The following is a 16,564-nucleotide window of genomic DNA, read 5'->3' on the forward strand; positions in this document are numbered from 1 at the left end:
TGTGAATTTGAAAAACGAATGTCTATCTTGACATCTTGACATCTTGACATTTAACCTTCCAATCCTATCCATTTAACCTTCCAACCCTATCCAGTTAAAGAGAGAATAATGATGCCTTCTTGGAAGCTTGAAGTACATATAGTACAAGTAATTTTATGGGAGAAAATAAGATCATGCAGGACAAATACCACACATACTGGCTCATTGCTTTCAATGGTAATAGAGGTTCTATATCAAACAAATCTGTGACTGTGAACAGAGGCATCCAGATACATGGATGACACAAAGTATATACTTTACTTTATGGGTTTGAATGTATAGGTTTGAATAGACCAACAATAGGTACAGGCAAACGCACACACACAAACACGCACACATCTTGGTGTTTTGTTTTGTCTAATAGCTAGAGGACGTATTTTGTAGATGTTAATGAGAGGCAATTACTTTTGATTAAAAATAAGATTACTGCCTCTTCATGCAATGTTGCTATATTAAAACAAAATAATGATTAATCACTGTTTGGGCAGACATTATTGTCAACAGTGAGTTTCATTTCAGAAACGGTACAAAATGCTCTGAGCGAGGAAGAATGAAAAAACAATCATTTAGAAATATGTACGGGTCTTATCACCAGACTGTTCGCTTGAGGACCTTTTCACCATATTGAAGGGCTGTATTTTCCCTCATTGTGTTTGTGTCTGTGCCCGCGCCTGTGTGCCATATTGTGTGTAGGGTTGCAAAGAGAAGGTATATTATTGGATACTTTCAAAGCTTGCCAGTAAACTACCAGAATTTTGGTATCTTTCAAGGATTTTAGATACACTGCCAGTCAAAAGTTTGAACAAATCTACTCATTCCCGGGTTATTCTTAATTGTACTATTTTCTAGATTTTCTGTTAATTACTGAAGATTATTTTAACTATGGTAAACTACCAGTAGTTTAACAACCCTAATTGTGTGTGACTGTGTATCTGTGCGTGATGACAGGGTGAACTCAGCCCTCTCTCTCTATGTGTCTCTCTCCCTCCGGCAGCATCCATTGTGATTGGGAAGTGGTGGTGTGAGATGGAGCCCTGTCTGGAGGGAGAGGAGTGTAAGACTCTGCCTGATAACTCTGGATGGATGTGCTCCTCTGGGAACAAGATCAAGACCACAAGGGTGAGACTCTGCACTGGCACTAGAGTCACTCACTCAAACATTCACATGCACAAACACACACACACACACACACACACACACACACACACACACACACACACACACACACACACACACACACACACACACACACACACACACACACACACGTTACTCTCACAATGGCTATATATTTTGATAGATAAGCTATGTGAATCTGTTATTTAAGTGAGACGTGGTGAGGAGGCCTCACTTAACTGCAACCTTTAGAAAATAACCTCTCAGGCGGTAACTAGAACCTGATTGACCATAGTTGGACAAGACACTTCTGATGGAAATGATTTAGTACATCTACTGATATACTGTGGTAGGATCTCATCTGCTGTCTACTTACTCTAATTTGGGTAATCGTCTCCTGTTATTTGATATAAAATACATATATATTCAAACTCAAACAGAAATAAATCATGCACTAGACACATGACATACACTACATTACCAAAAGTATCTGGACACCTGCTCGTGGAACATCTCATTTAAAAATCATAGGCATTACTATGGAGTTTGTCCCCTCTTTGCTGCTATAACAGCCTCCACTCTTCTGGCGAAGCTTTCCACTAGATGTTGGAACATTGGTGCGTGGACTTGCTTCCATTCAGCCACAACAGCATTAGTGAGATCGGGCACTGATGTGGGCATTCCAATTCATCCCAAAGGTGTTCGATGGGGTTGAGGTCAGGGCTCTGTGCAGGCCAGTCAAGTTCTTCCACAACTATCTCAACAAACAATTTCTGTATGGACCTCGCTTTGTGAACGGGGGCATTGTCAAGCTGAAACAGGACAGGGCCTTCCCCAAACTGTTGCCATAAAGTTGGAAGCATAGAATCGTTTAGAATGTCATTGTATGTTATAGCGTTAAGATTTCCCTAACTTAGGGGCCTAGTCCAAACTATAAAAAACAGCCCCATTTTTCCTCCTCCACCAAACTTTAAACCTGGCAATATGCATTGGGTCAGGTAGTGTTTTCCTGACATGTGCCAAACCCAGATTCGTCCATCGGACTGCCAGTTGGTGAAGCGTGATTCATCACTCCAGAGAACGTGTTTCCACTGCTCCAGAGTCCAATGGCAGCGAGCTCTACACCACTACAGCCGTCGCTTAGCACTGCACATGGTGATCAGATGAGTTTTACACGCTACACACTTCAGCACTTGGCAGTTCCGTTCTGTGAGCTTGTGTGGGCTACCATTTCACAGCTGAGTCGTTGTTGCTCCTAGACATTTCCACTTCACAATAACGGCACTTACAGTTGACCGGGGCAGCTCTAGCAGGGCAGACATTTGACAAACTGACTTGTTGGAAAGTTGGCATCCTATGACGGTGCTACATTGAAAGGCACTGAGCTCTTCAAGGTCAATCTACTGCCAATGTTTGTATATGGAGATTGCATGGCTGTGTGCTCAATTTTACACACCTGTCAGCAACGGGGGTGGCTGAAATAGCCAAATCGACTCATTTGAAAGGGTGTCCACATACTTTTGTATTTTCTTGTGTTTCTTTGTCGTGAGGTGGGTTTTTAAGCTGTAAGCACTAATGACCTGTAATATAAACTTAGCTAAGAGCAAGTACTGTATAGCAAGTACTGTGCAGTTTATAAAAAACAAGATGAAAAATCCACCATAAGAAATGAAAATAATAAAAGGAATAATGTCCCTGAAGCAAGCCCATCTAACACTCCGTGACAGGTTGATCGCCAGATTTGGATTCATTCGATTGACTCCCCAGACCGAGTGCTGCCTCCCCCTTCTCTTAGTGATTCGTAACCATGACTTTGAATAGAAACAGAGACTAATGTGATTGTAGTGAAAGGAACAGCCAGGGCAGGTTAGACCACACAGAGCTTTTCAAGGTTGTCCCGCATGCTTATACAGTACACAGTCTATACTACTTTACTATTCCAAGCCCCCACCCTAAAAGTGAAAAGAAGTTGACCGGATGGTACGATTTTGCCAGCCTGTCAAGGTAAGCGCTCTGATACAGTACAAAGCCAACTTTAAGAATGCATCTCTGAATGCATTCTTTGGACAAAAAAGTGAAAAGTGTTTAATAAGTTTTATGTAACCTTCGAGGAACCTTCTTGTTGCCAAGAATATTTCCTGAATCAGTGGTTCACAAACCTCTCATTGGGGACCCCCAGTTGTTCCATGTATTTGATCAATTCCAGAGCTAGCACACCTGATTCAACTTGTGTACTAATCATCAAGTTGAATCAGGTGAGTATGTGAATCAGGTGAGCTAGTTCAGGGCTACAACAACATTGTGACATGTCTGGGGGTCCCAGAGGAGAAGTTTGAGAACGGCTCTCCTAAATACTCTTCATAGGAATCAGTTAGTATGTGCAGTACTGAGAAGTGATCTAGACTCATATCAGTGAATAGGAGTGGATCCTGTTTGGTACATTAGGGTAAGAAAGGCAAAGTCTCTACTAAAGGTTTTACTCCTAAATATCCACGTCAACATTTTCTCTTGACCCTCTCTTTGCAGAACACTGCGCCATACTCACCTTTTTAGCTCTGGAAGCAAAATGCAGAGGATGCTTCAACAGAAACTGAGCTGCATTCTTGCTTCTGTAAAGGTTAGTCTCTCTCCAGCTTTTCTTCATGTGCACTTCACTTCAAACACACAACTATGGAAGTGGGACTGACTGACTCATGTTCACTGATTTCTCATTAACCCACATACTCAGGGAAAATAATCAAGTGTGTGTGTTTACATGCTGTGCATGAGTAGGCAGGCTTGACACAAACACGCTGCACTCTCCCTCCCACTCAAGACTGCAAATTACAGTATAACACATGCAACAATTGCAACACAAGTAAATCAAAATCATGTTTGTCAATAAATTAAAAAATATCTAAGAAATAAAAATACATATATTGCCAGCTGTCAACACACACACAAACATGTACAAACAGACACAGAGACACAGGTCCAGCCCTGACCACTTTCTGTCATGGTCGGATCAGTGTGTAATAGTAGGACCAGTCCCTCTCTCTCGTCCATTCACTCATTTTGTTTCATGTCCTGTTTTGCTACTGGGCACTGTGTGAATTAGATTACAGTGCATAATCCTAGTCTGCCATCCCCAATCTGATGTGTTGATTTCGGACATGTGTGTGTGTGTGCGTGCGTTTGTGTGTTTGTATGCGTGCACATGTGTGTTTTCTTGGGTGCTGCTCTTGTTACGTGGGTTCTTATCATCAGACTGCTTTATGTCCTGGTCTGCCTCTGATGTGGTGGGGTGGGGGGGGCAGCTATCAGTGGACATCATAGACAATAGACAACATTAAAGGGTTTTATTCTCTCTCTGCATTTCTCTGGTTTAATCAACATCTTTCATTCTTTCTGCATTGAGGGCAGATAACCTTATCTGTATTTGTTCTGTTACACACCAGTAAATCCTTTTTTAATTTTCATTTCACCTGCAGGGTTTAATTTCTCTCTTAACATTCTCAGTGAAATGCGATCAGGCACACATACACACCAACTCATACACATAAATACATCAGCTTACAATTTTTAATTGGCATGAAAGTAAGACACTGCCAAAGTGAGTGTCTGATACCCTTGTTTTTTGTCTTTTTTCTTTCTGTCTTTCAGAGAGGGAGCCCTGCTTGCCTGTTCTGTATCAGCATCAGACAAGGCAGGCCTTTTGTATGAGGAAGGGAAGTGGGGAGAGACCCCACCAAAACACAAGCCCAGCATAGAGCCACATTACCTGCTCCACTGGCTAAATAGATCAATCCATTTCTGCTCCCACCATACAATTATGTTGTTGACAATTACAAGTAAAAAGGAGAGAGCAAAAGAAAGTGAAATGAGAATTCTCATCATTCTGCCTACCTGCCCCTTTTGTTAAAATTATCTAGTTATTTGAAGCCTTCAATATTATCAAGAATCCCTACCAGACCAGATAGTTATAAGTCCATTAGCCCAGGACTTTGGGAGTTTCCTAGCTGTTGCCTCAGTATTCAGATTCAGTATTTACATTGCTGTTTCAAGAGCCACATGTTGTCTATTAGAAGTAACAGAAGGCACCTTTTCGAGCCAGTCACAACAGCAGGATATATCCCATCTGGGAGGCTTGATCAGAGCAAAGTTACCTGCCAGCAGATGCATCACCATCAAATGTGTTGAATGGGAAGGGAAATCATAAAACAATCAATCGGAAAACACTCCACACAAGAAATGATCATCACCAAGCACTCATGTTTTCCACGTCCCATATTTGTTTGGTAACACTTTACATGAACTATCCATCCACATGGTTCATGTAATGTGAACGGTACTACTTTCTTCTACTCTTTTTGTTCTCTACCCATTGTCAATGTCACATTAAATTGATCTTGATATATGTTGTTGTTGTCTGGAGTTTTCTGTTCCGTCTGGGTGTTTCATTGCTTTTCAAAGAAGTTGCTCTGCAAATGGAGTAGAAGTGTTCAGCACTTAACGAAAAACAGAAGGAGAGAGAATGTCTAAATTATTTCGCTAAGGCAATTGTCCTTGGCTCTTTTTACTTACTGAGGTCTGAGTAAATTGCATTTTAATGTGGCTAGTAAATTAGAATGCAGAGGGCTTAGATTCTAACAGGAAAGAAAGCAGTAGTGTGAAAATCCTTCTCCAATCCAGCCCTACCTGCTGCTGCTCTGCTCATTTCCACAGAAGGGGACGGAACAGACGACAGCTGAAATGACAGCATTTGCATAAAGTTTCCTGTGTTGAGGGTAACAAACCTCTGTGGGATTCGGTCTGTCTCTCTTCTGTCTCTCTGTGGGAGATGCAGACCTAATGACAACCTGCTTCTGCTCTGGTTGTTTTAGAGGTCACTCTGCTGGAACACGGCGCCATTTTGCCATTTGTTGGTTGATAGAGATGATGCAAATGCTGGACCTACTAGGGCTTAACGATTAGCTTTCTAACAAGAGGGGCTGGTTCTGTACAGAAGGAAGATGGAGAGAACACGTGGGACGTTCTACACTCTAATGGGTTCCTCTGCTGTCCCCATAGGAGAACCCTTTTTTTGTTCCAGGTAGAACCCTCTGTAGAAGCCAAAAGGGTTAATTCTACTTGCAACCAAAAAGGGTTCTCCAATTGAGAAAGCCGAAGGAGATTTTTTAAGGTTCTAGATTAGCATCCTTTTTTTCTGAGAGTGGTAAAGAGAAAAGAGTCTAACTACATTAGAATGGACATGATAGAGTCCATTCAGGCTTTCCTTTATGGTTGTGAAAACTATATATATTTTTTTACCTTTATTTTACTAGGCAAGTCAGTTAAGAACAAATTCTTATTTCAACGACGGCCTAGGAACAATGGGTTAACTGCCTGTTCAGGGGCAGAACGACAGATTTTTACCTTGTCAGCTCGGGGGTTTTAACTTGCAACCTTCCGGTTTCTAGACCAACACTCTAACCACTAGGCTACCCTGCCGCCCCTATATCACTCAAAACTTTGAAAAAAGGTAACAGATCAGTAGATCAGCACAGGACCACTTACAGTACAACATGAGCAGTCTGACCTGTGAGAGAGAAAAGTTATCAAACTCCACATCATTTCACCATCCACTCCCTCTATCTCCAAATTATCACACAGACCTGTCAGTATGAGCTGTGCCCAGGGGCCCAAGGGGTCCCCCAGGGTCCTGTGCCTTGTCTCAATCTCACACACAGCTGGCTGCCAATAGCAGAGACCAGTGCATGGAAATGTTAGTGTGAGCAGTATGAGGGAGAAACCAGAGCCACTGGGTTTGGGTTTTTAACTAGCCCCACAATGTGCAAGGTACCCTGTTCTCTGTCTTCATTTCTGGTTCTTACACAGGATTTAGGAAAACACCAGAGAGTGTCACAGTTTTAATGAGATAGATTGCTGTGAATGTTGTTCTGTAAATTAGCATTTGAAGAAATACCAAATATATCAAATTTTTTAGGAGACATTAACTTTTAGATGATATAATGAGGCACACTGTCAACCTTAGAAAACATGGTGTGGGTATAACCACGAAAAGACAAAAGGCATGCAGTAAGTAAAGTTTGTGTAGTCTATTTCATGAATGTATTGACAACTTTGTTCAGCCTTGGGACTAAAAAGCCAAGTCTTCAATAGCTGTCTGAGGCCTGCACAATGTGCCATTGAAATCCAGCCAGATTCACTACTGACACTAAATAAGAGTTGTTGAACTAAAATCAAAAGGAAGACGGTCAGGCTTATATCCCTTTTAGCGGGACCAAAGTCCTTTCACTGGGCTCAGACAGACAGACTGAAATCCTTGTGAGGTGATTGGCTGGTTCTATTAGAGGAAGCACAGGCTGTTCCAGGACATTGATAGTGGGCAAAGCAGTGTGAAATAACAGGCCAAAATATACCACAGTGATGTTACCCAGAGCAGACATACACACAATGGAAACACACCAAGGTTTTTTTGCACTGAAACTCCGCTATCCTATGGATGAGAATGTACCTCAGTTTCAATGTTGTTTACGCTCACAAAATCTGTCTGTTTTTTAGCAATAACCAACACAATCTTACACTCAATTTGTGCAAATGTGTACAAAAAGTATTTCAGCAGATTTTGTGCATTTTTGTTTGGCTTAAAAAATACAGACATTTTTGTGCAACTTCATTCACAGGAAAACACATTTAGTTGGGGAAAACTTCAGAAACAACCTTTTGCTCTAATAAAGTTATTAGAGTAATGCATGATGGGCAATAGTGTCCTACACTGCCACATTTATTTATATATATATAACAACCCAATATTGTTAATCAACCAGGTTGTCACCAAAATAATTCTAATATAATAGTAGCCTTACATTGTTTTGTTTTTTATTAATGCCAATACTGTTTTCTATGCTTGTTTTCACTTAATACTTTGGGATACTGGCTCACTTGTAGTCAGAAAGGCTCTTTTCCATGTAGGCAACAGTAGGCCTACACCATTTTCTTCATTTCACATTTCATGAAGCCAACATTACACAATTTTCTTCATTATGCTTTTAATACAAGGCTTCACTTTTTTGTGTACATTACATACTTTTATTCAAAATGCATTTTGTTCAAGGCTATGTCGGATTTTATTAGGGGTTGCCAGGTTGGTTAAAAAAAATGGTGGTATTGATTGGGGAATGGGGATACATTTTATAATGGTAAGTTATAATACACACCATAATACACCCACACGCACAGCAACCCTTATACACATATACACACACTCTGTTTGTACTCATGTTATAGCCAACTCTTGACTTGTATGAATTATTTCTAATAAAGTGTTTGTATATAGTATATAAGATAATGTATTCATTATCTTTAAACTTGTTAAATGTTTGTAGTTTGCATGTTTCAGTAATGATTAACATGGTTAAATGGTCTTAAATCTCTGCTTGATTTAGCTTTTGGTATATTTGGCATTTTTATACACATTCTGTATTTCCACTGAAGAAAGCAATAATTAATCAACACAACTGTAAATAAATGGGCACTACCTGTTATAAAATGGAAATTGCTCTCCGTAAATAAATGGTGAGAAATGCTCATTCTGAAGCCATTCGGCTATGGGTTTCACATAATAATGATACAAGTTATATCACCTTAAAAAGGGTTTATTTACAACCTATGTGGTATAAGATGTTAGGAATAGTGGCATAGGAGAGTCTGAAATTAATAAAATACCCTAACCAAGCTATGTTCAATGTCAACTGCAATTTCCTGTGAGAAATGTTCATTGTGAAGCCATTCGGCTATGGGTTTCACAGCCCTATAATAATGACACAAGTTATATCACCTTAAAAGGGGTTTATTTACAACCTCTGGGGTATAAGTTATGTAGGAGAGTCTGATATATAACCCCTAACTTGAGTTAAGTCTTCGCCAGTGAGAACCAAGAGGGGCCTAGCTTCATCCTTTATGACTTGGAAAAGCCTTGATTCTAGGCCATAGATAATCCTACATCCATCTCATTAGATCAGAACAGTAAGGATAAAAAATAATAGTTGTGTTTTTTTGCTTAACACACTTCCATTATTTGTCTACCCATGTGATGTGGGTCATTGTCATGTTATTAGATGTATAAGCTTCAGTAACAAAAGAACACCATGGTTGTAATAACACTTTAAACAGGTTGTATGTAAATGTGTAGAATGTGTTTGTTTTGGGTCCACACTGGTAAGTTAACTTATTTAAAATAGACAGTCACAGAGGATTTTCTTCTGAATAACTGGTAAGGGCATAGCACTTTCCATTCAGCTTCAGGCAACTTTGATGTAAGGCTTGATCAAACCTGTAGTGACTACTTCTATCCGTCATGCCCATTGTTGCTTATCCATTGTTCACGAGATATACTCAACACAATGTGGAAAACCAGAATTCTTCCCACCACTAGATCACATAACTAGACGTGAGCTGGACGTGATCCCAACGCAGCCACCAATCTAGCAGAAGAAAGTGAAAGCTGCAACAGGGACTTTAACCAAAGCTCATACAGGGGGGCAAAAAAGTATTTAGTCAGCCACCAATTGTGCAAGTTCTTCCACTTAAAAAAATTAGAGAGGCCTGTAATTTTCATCATAGGTACACTTCAACTATGACAGACAAAATGAGAAAGAAAAATCCAGAAAATCACATTGAAGGATTTTTTATGAATTTATTTGCAAATTATGGTGGAAAATAAGTATTGGGTCACCTACAAACAAGAAAGATTTCTGGCTCTCACAGACCTGTAACTTCTTCTTTAAGAGGCTCCTCTGTCCTCCACTCGTTACCTGTATTAATGGCACCTGTTTGAACTTGTTATCAGTATAAAAGACACCTGTCCACAACCTCAAACAGTCACACTCCAAACTCCACTATGGCCAAGACCAAAGAACTGTCAAAGGACACCAGAAACAAAATTGTAGACCTGCACCAGGCTGGGAAGACTGAATCTGCAATAGGTAAGCAGCTTGGTTTGAAGAAATCAACTGTGGGAGCAATTATTAGGAAATGGAAGACATACAAGACCACTGATAATCTCCCTCGATCTGGGGCTCCACGCAAGATCTCACTCCGTGGGGTCAAAATGATTACAAGAACGGTGAGCAAATTCCCAGAACCACACGGGGGGACCTAGTGAATGACCTGCAGAGAGCTGGGACCAAAGTAACAAAGCCTACCATCAGTAACACACTACGCCGCCAGGGACTCAAATCCTGCAGTGCCAGACGTGTCCCCCTGCTTAAGCCAGTACATGTCCAGGCCCGTCTGAAGTTTGCTAGAGAGCATTTGGATGATACAGAAGAAGATTGGGAGAATGTCATATGGTCAGATGAAACCAAAATTGAACTTTTTGGTAAAAACTCAACTCGTTGTGTTTGAAGGACAAAGAATGCTGAGTTGCATCCAAATAACACCATACCTACTGTGAAGCATGGGGGTGGAAACATCATGCGTTGGGGCTGTTTTTCTGCAAAGGGACCAGGACGACTGATCCGTGTAAAGGAAAGAATGAATGGGGCCATGTATCGTGAGATTTTGAGTGAAAACCTCCTTCCATCAGCAAGGGCATTGAAGATGAAACGTGGCTGGGTCTTTCAGCATGACAATGATCCCAAACACACTGCCCGGGCAACGAAGGAGTGGCTTCGTAAGAAGCATTTCAAGGTCCTGGAGTGGCCTAGCCAGTCTCCAGATCTCAACCCCATAGAAAATCTTAGGATGGAGTTGAAAGTCCGTGTTGCCCAGCAAGATCCCCAAAACATCACTGCTATAGAGGAGATCTGCATGGAGGAATGGGCCAAAATACCAGCAACAGTGTGTGAAAACCTTGTGAAGACTTACAGAAAACGTTTGACCTCTGTCATTGCCAACAAAGGGTATATAACAAAGTATTGAGATAAACTTTTGTTATTGACCAAATACTTATTTTCCACCATAATTTGCAAATAAATTCATTAAAAATCCTACAATATGATTTTCTGGAATTTTTTTTCTAATTTTGTCTGTCATAGTTGAAGTGTACCTATGATGAAAATTACAGGCCTCTCTCCTCTTTTTAAGTGGAAGAACTTGCACAATTGGTGGCTGAATAAATAATTTTTTGCCCCACTGTATGTGGCGAGGTGAGCTCTAACGGCCGTTGCCATGAAATCCTAGTAGGCCTCTGAGCAGAGGCAGTAAGCCTACAATGCTGGCATATGCCTTGTTACAATAGCCTAAGTACATAACATGATTGACACGACCATAAAAATTAATGAAACAGCCTTGGAAGTGCCATAAATTTAAGCCAACATAATTAACTATTTTACATGAACCTGTTTAACTGCATTGATATTACTTAATTCATTGTAGTCCAGACTCTTTATAGTTGCAAATACCATGCAGTTGCACCTGGGGAATTGAAACCAAACAGATTTTTTTTGGTTTCCCCACATTTATTTATGAATTACTTCCCATCATGAATTAATGGATACAATGTTTTTCGTACAGATTGCATATCTAAGGGTGGTGGTGTTGCTGTATATGTAAAAGACAAGTTCTCAGTGGTCGTTCTGACTTCTGTTACTAAACCTAAGCAATTTGAATATCTGTCTTTGAACCTAAACCTTGGCTCATCTTTAAATATGGTTGTATCTTGTTGTTATAGACCTCCATCTGCTACTGTTGGCTCTCTGGATTGTATTTTTAAATTGTTATCCCAGAATGTCAACTCTGAGTTTGTCCTGATGGGTGATCTGAATCAGGACTGGCTAACATCTAGCTCTGATCAACTTAAAATGCTGTGCAATACCTGTAATCTCACTCAGATTGTCAACAGTGTGACTAGGATGAAAATAAAATATCCTCTGAAATCCTCTTTGATTGATTTGATCGTAACCAATACTCCTCATCGTTTGAATGCTTCTGGTATTTTTGCAAACGACATAAGTGATCACTGTGCGAGAGATGGTAAAATTCCTAAGAAATCTCCACGCGTTATTACGAAAAGAAACTGGATATTCAAGGTTTGATATTCGAGGTTTTTTACATGACATATCTAGCATTGAATGGAATAGAATGGAATTCATCTCTGATGTTGAACTAGCCTTTTCTTACTTCCACAACGCAATCCAGGATGTATGCAATAGGCATGCCCCTTTTAAAAAGTTCAGGATTAAGGGCAGAGAGAACCCTTGGTTTACTAAGGAACTTACAAAAATCATAAGGGAACAAAATATTATGTGGGCTAAAGCAAGAGGGACTGGTTTGGCAGATGATTGGATGGCTTTTAAACGTCTTCGAAATATGGGTGTGGCTAAGATCCGTAAATTGAAAGCAGACCACTAGCTCAAATCAAATTTATTTGTCACATAGACATGGTTAGCAGATGTTAATGCGAGTGTAGCAAAATGCTGAGTACCTGAAATCTACTTCACAAAATGTAAATAATACATCCAAATTTTGGCAAAAAGGGAAAGGTTTGGAGTGCAGAAAAGATACACAGCTCCCTAAACAATTGTTGGTCGACACACAGATTGTAACTGAGAGAACCTCCATTCTGAAAGCCTTGAACCAGCATTTTTTAGATGCAGGCAGTTTATTTGAAAAGGTCAAAGGTATAATTGAGCCCCCTATAAATGTACCTGACATACCTGTGCACTCCTTCACCTGGTTTTCCTTTTCATCCTTCTCTGTTTCAGAAGTGTGTAAAGCCTTGAAATAAATGTATTTAAAAAATCCCTTGGCCCTGATGATCTAGACCCCCGCCTCCTACACCTAGCCGCAGACATCATCACTCCCCTTTAACATGTATTTTTAACCTTATGCTTGATGTTAAGGAAATCCCCAAGTTATGGAAATCTGCTTTTGTACTGTCTCTCCTGAAAGGTGGAGATCCCTCGCTACTTGACAACTATCGACCCATATCAAAATTGTTTGTACTGTCAAAGGTACTGGAGTCCTTAGTTAGTAGGCAGCTAAAGGTCTACTTCCAAGAAAACAACATCTTAAATGGAATGCAATCAGGTTTTAGGTCTGGCCACAGCACTGCCACTACCCTGAGAGCACTTGATTCAGTGTATCATGCAGCCCTCAGGTTCGTTACAAATCGGAAACGTCTAACACATCATTGTGATCTCTACAGCGCTGTTGGCTGGTCGTCATTGACCTTGCGTAGGCTTAAACACTGGTATACACTGATTTATAAGGCCATATTGGGTAAAATACCATTTTATCTCTGTTCTTTTTTTAGTCAGGTCAGTAAATAAATATCAATTCCAGTCCCTTTCTGATTTCCTTCTAACAGTACCCTAAATTAGAACAGGTTATGGTAGAAATAGTTTTAGTTACTTAGCACTGTGGTCCTGGAATTCTCTCCTGAACATTTTAAAATGTGATGATCTAGTTTCGTTGGTGGAGTTTAAACACTTGATCGTTGTATATATCATAGAAGAGTGTAATTGTTTTTAGGCCAGCTGTTTTTAGTCAAGATGTTTGTGTTTTCAATGTAATATGTAATTGTTGTACTGTATGTGTGTTTATAGTTTTGTTTAGTGTTGTGTTAGTGTATGTAAGTTGTTTTGTCTGAAACGTTGTTCCTGCTATTGGACCAGGTCTCTCTTAGAAAAGAGATATTATCTCAATGAGAAAAAAACCCTGTATGAATAAAGGTAAAATAAATCAATAAATATTTTTTAAATGTATCCCCATTCCCCAATCAAATACCTTCGTTGATACAAAAAAACCTGACAAACACAGCTTTTTATTTCAATCTGCCCTCATAAAATCCAGCACCAGTATCCCAAAGTATTAACTGAAAACATAGAAAACAACATTAGGACTAGTAAAAACAAAATAAGGCTACGTAAGAATAAATAAATGTGGGACACAATTACATGTTTCCCTATGAATGAAGTCGCACAAAAATGTGTCTTTTCCTACAAGTTAAGTTGCACAATTTTTTTATAGCTCACACGAATTAAACCACACAAAAATGCATGAAATCTGCTGAAACACTCATTGCACATATTTGCACAAACTGAGTGTGAGATTGTGTTGCAATAACAGCAGAGGAGAGGTGAGAGAGGCGGGCTCTACAAAGCCTCTCAGTTCAAAAGACACGTGGAATGGAGAAATTCATCTGGGTGTAATCCTCACACGTCTCTATGCCTGTGTTCTATCTAAGTGTATGTGTTTCTCTTCCCTGTGTGTTTCAGATTCATCCTAGGACCTAACAAAGAGTTCCCTCGCAGGCTCCCAGCCAGGATCCCCTCCCTCCAAATGGACTAAAACCATTACATCAACGACGACTGACTGGATTACCTGTGACCACAAAAAGGATATCCTCTGAAATAAAACAGCTTTTCTAGCGTGGTGCCAAGGGTTTTAGACCAGACTAATCCCCTTTTTGATCAATGAGCCTCACGTCAGTGTTACTCCACGAGAACAACCATGGCCAATTTCCCAAATACTCTTTTTTTCTCCCCTTCAAAACGAAAACAGCTTAGCCGGGGTTATTTAGATGTTGTAAAAACATTATTTGAAAACACTAACACCTCCCCAAAGGTAAACTGGATGATCCTCACTGAGACTCAGTGCTACTGAGCAGGGGATCCTACAGGATCAGTGGCACATTGGAGGGACATTATGTGGGGATTGCTTTTACCTATTTCATCATCCTTGTCAACGGCATCCATCTTAGAAGCGACATCTCAGCATGCCAGCTTTCCTGTGACTGTGTGGAGCCTGGGCAGTGACCCTGACTGCTGTTCACTCTGCCTACGCAACACAATGCCGCAGGAACAACAACGAGCGCTGAGTAAACAGACACTGAGAGGTCACAGGGGTCAACCCGGGGGCCCACAGTCACTGTCCATGATTGACATGTCAGTCAGAAGTCTTCTTTGTTGGCATGCTCTATGTAATTCATTGGAGCTTTTTCTTTGTACGTAAGATGCTTTGTGTATATATACATATATAAATAAATACAGGACATATAAAAATAGTATGTGGGCTCCCTTATACAGTAAACAAAATATTCTGCACGGAGATCCTTTTGTGGGATTCTTCATTTCTGTCCCTGATTATGAAGTACAGTGAATTCCTAGTCAAAGGTAGTGGTTGAATCTCCTCTCTGTGTATAGGACTGTTTACAGTGTTTGCTTGTATTGAGAATCTCTGGAATAGCCTTACCGGATCATCAGGAGAAAGTATTGGTCTTATTCACCATTCAGTGATGTACTTGGAAGATAGGAATCTCTTCAGCTTCTGTAAAGATGCTAAAAACACTGTACAGAACTGTCTAACAAAACAAACTATAATCAACAGCGACCCACGTCCTCTTTTCTGTGCTAAATTAGAGATAACAGTGCAACTGGGCCCAGTATCTGAGAGTTAACGCCTGTTCTTATTTCATTTCCTGTGTCTGCTATGGAGAATGAGTGTGGACTTGGCTGTCAATCAATCAAATATATTTATAAAGCCCTTTTTACATCAGCCAATGTCACAAGTTCTATACAGAAACCCAGCCTAAAACCCCAAACAGCAAGCAATGCAGATGTATAAGTTGAGCCTAGTGGTTAGAGCATTGGGCCAGTAACCGAAAGGTTGCTAGATAAAATCCCCAAGCTGACAAGGTAAAAATCTGTTGTTCTGCCCCTGAACAAGGCAGTTAACCCACTGTTCCTAAGCCGTTATTGTAAATAAGAATTTGTTCTTAACTGACTTGCCTAGTTAAATAAAGGTAAAATACATTTTTAAAAAAAGCATGGTGGCTAGGAAGAAACCTAGAGAGGAACCAGGCTCTAAGGGGTGGCCAGTCCTCTTCTGGCTGTGCCAGGTAGAGATTATAACAGCAGATGGCCAAGATGTTCAAACGTTCATAGATGACCAGCAGGGTTGTTGTGTGTAGATTCCACACTGACACTACTGTGGTTTCCATTGACCCAGGTTTATCTGACAAAAGCAATGTCTCCCAAAAAAGCATTGCAACATTTGTAATGGCAGACGTGGGAGACATATTCTAAAGATCAAATACATTTTTATCAGTTCAACAGTGTCCTTACTGCAACAAATGATGATGGATACTGTGTTTTTTGAATAAAATATGATTGCTGAATAATTTTGAAGGACACGTGATGTTGTCGTGTAACTAGAAAACTCCACATTTAATTGTAAATGCCTACTGCTTGCAAAATCCATTTATTCAACTAGAAAAATAATGTTTCTTTGCAAGACAAAGATTGCCTTGACTTTCAATAATGCCTGAATTGCTTTACATTGCAATTTGAAGTTTCACCATCAAATTGTTTCAGGTCTCTACTAGGTGTTCGTGACTACAATGGCAGGGACTGTGGCGATAAGTAGGCATGAGAATTATTAGAATATGGCAAATATTAGTCAATTCTTGCATTCTATTCATGCT

General features: G+C 40.1%; 1 protein-coding gene across 3 annotated transcripts in view; it reads left to right on the forward strand.

Annotated features, from left to right (window-relative positions):
• Positions 1–16,258, forward strand: part of LOC110494505 (chemokine-like protein TAFA-1) — a 248,743-nt gene extending 232,485 nt beyond the window's left edge. Inside the window, exons 4-6 of one of the 3 annotated variants that reach the window (XM_090205990.1) lie at positions 1,034–1,158; positions 3,682–3,772; positions 4,798–5,551. In XM_090205990.1, the coding sequence (XP_090062116.1) occupies positions 1,034–1,158; positions 3,682–3,708 (152 nt within the window). In that variant the 3' untranslated portion in view covers positions 3,709–3,772; positions 4,798–5,551. Of the gene's footprint in view, positions 1–1,033; positions 1,159–3,681; positions 3,773–4,797; positions 5,552–14,357 lie in introns of those variants that run through there. The other 2 variants (XM_090205991.1, XM_021569633.3) reach the window with 2 other exon arrangements.
• Positions 16,259–16,564: the final 306 nt, after the last annotated feature.

This window comes from Oncorhynchus mykiss, chromosome 17 (genome assembly GCF_057628025.1).
Source record: "Oncorhynchus mykiss isolate SJ-2025 chromosome 17, ASM5762802v1, whole genome shotgun sequence".
Lineage (NCBI taxonomy): Eukaryota > Metazoa > Chordata > Actinopteri > Salmoniformes > Salmonidae > Oncorhynchus > Oncorhynchus mykiss.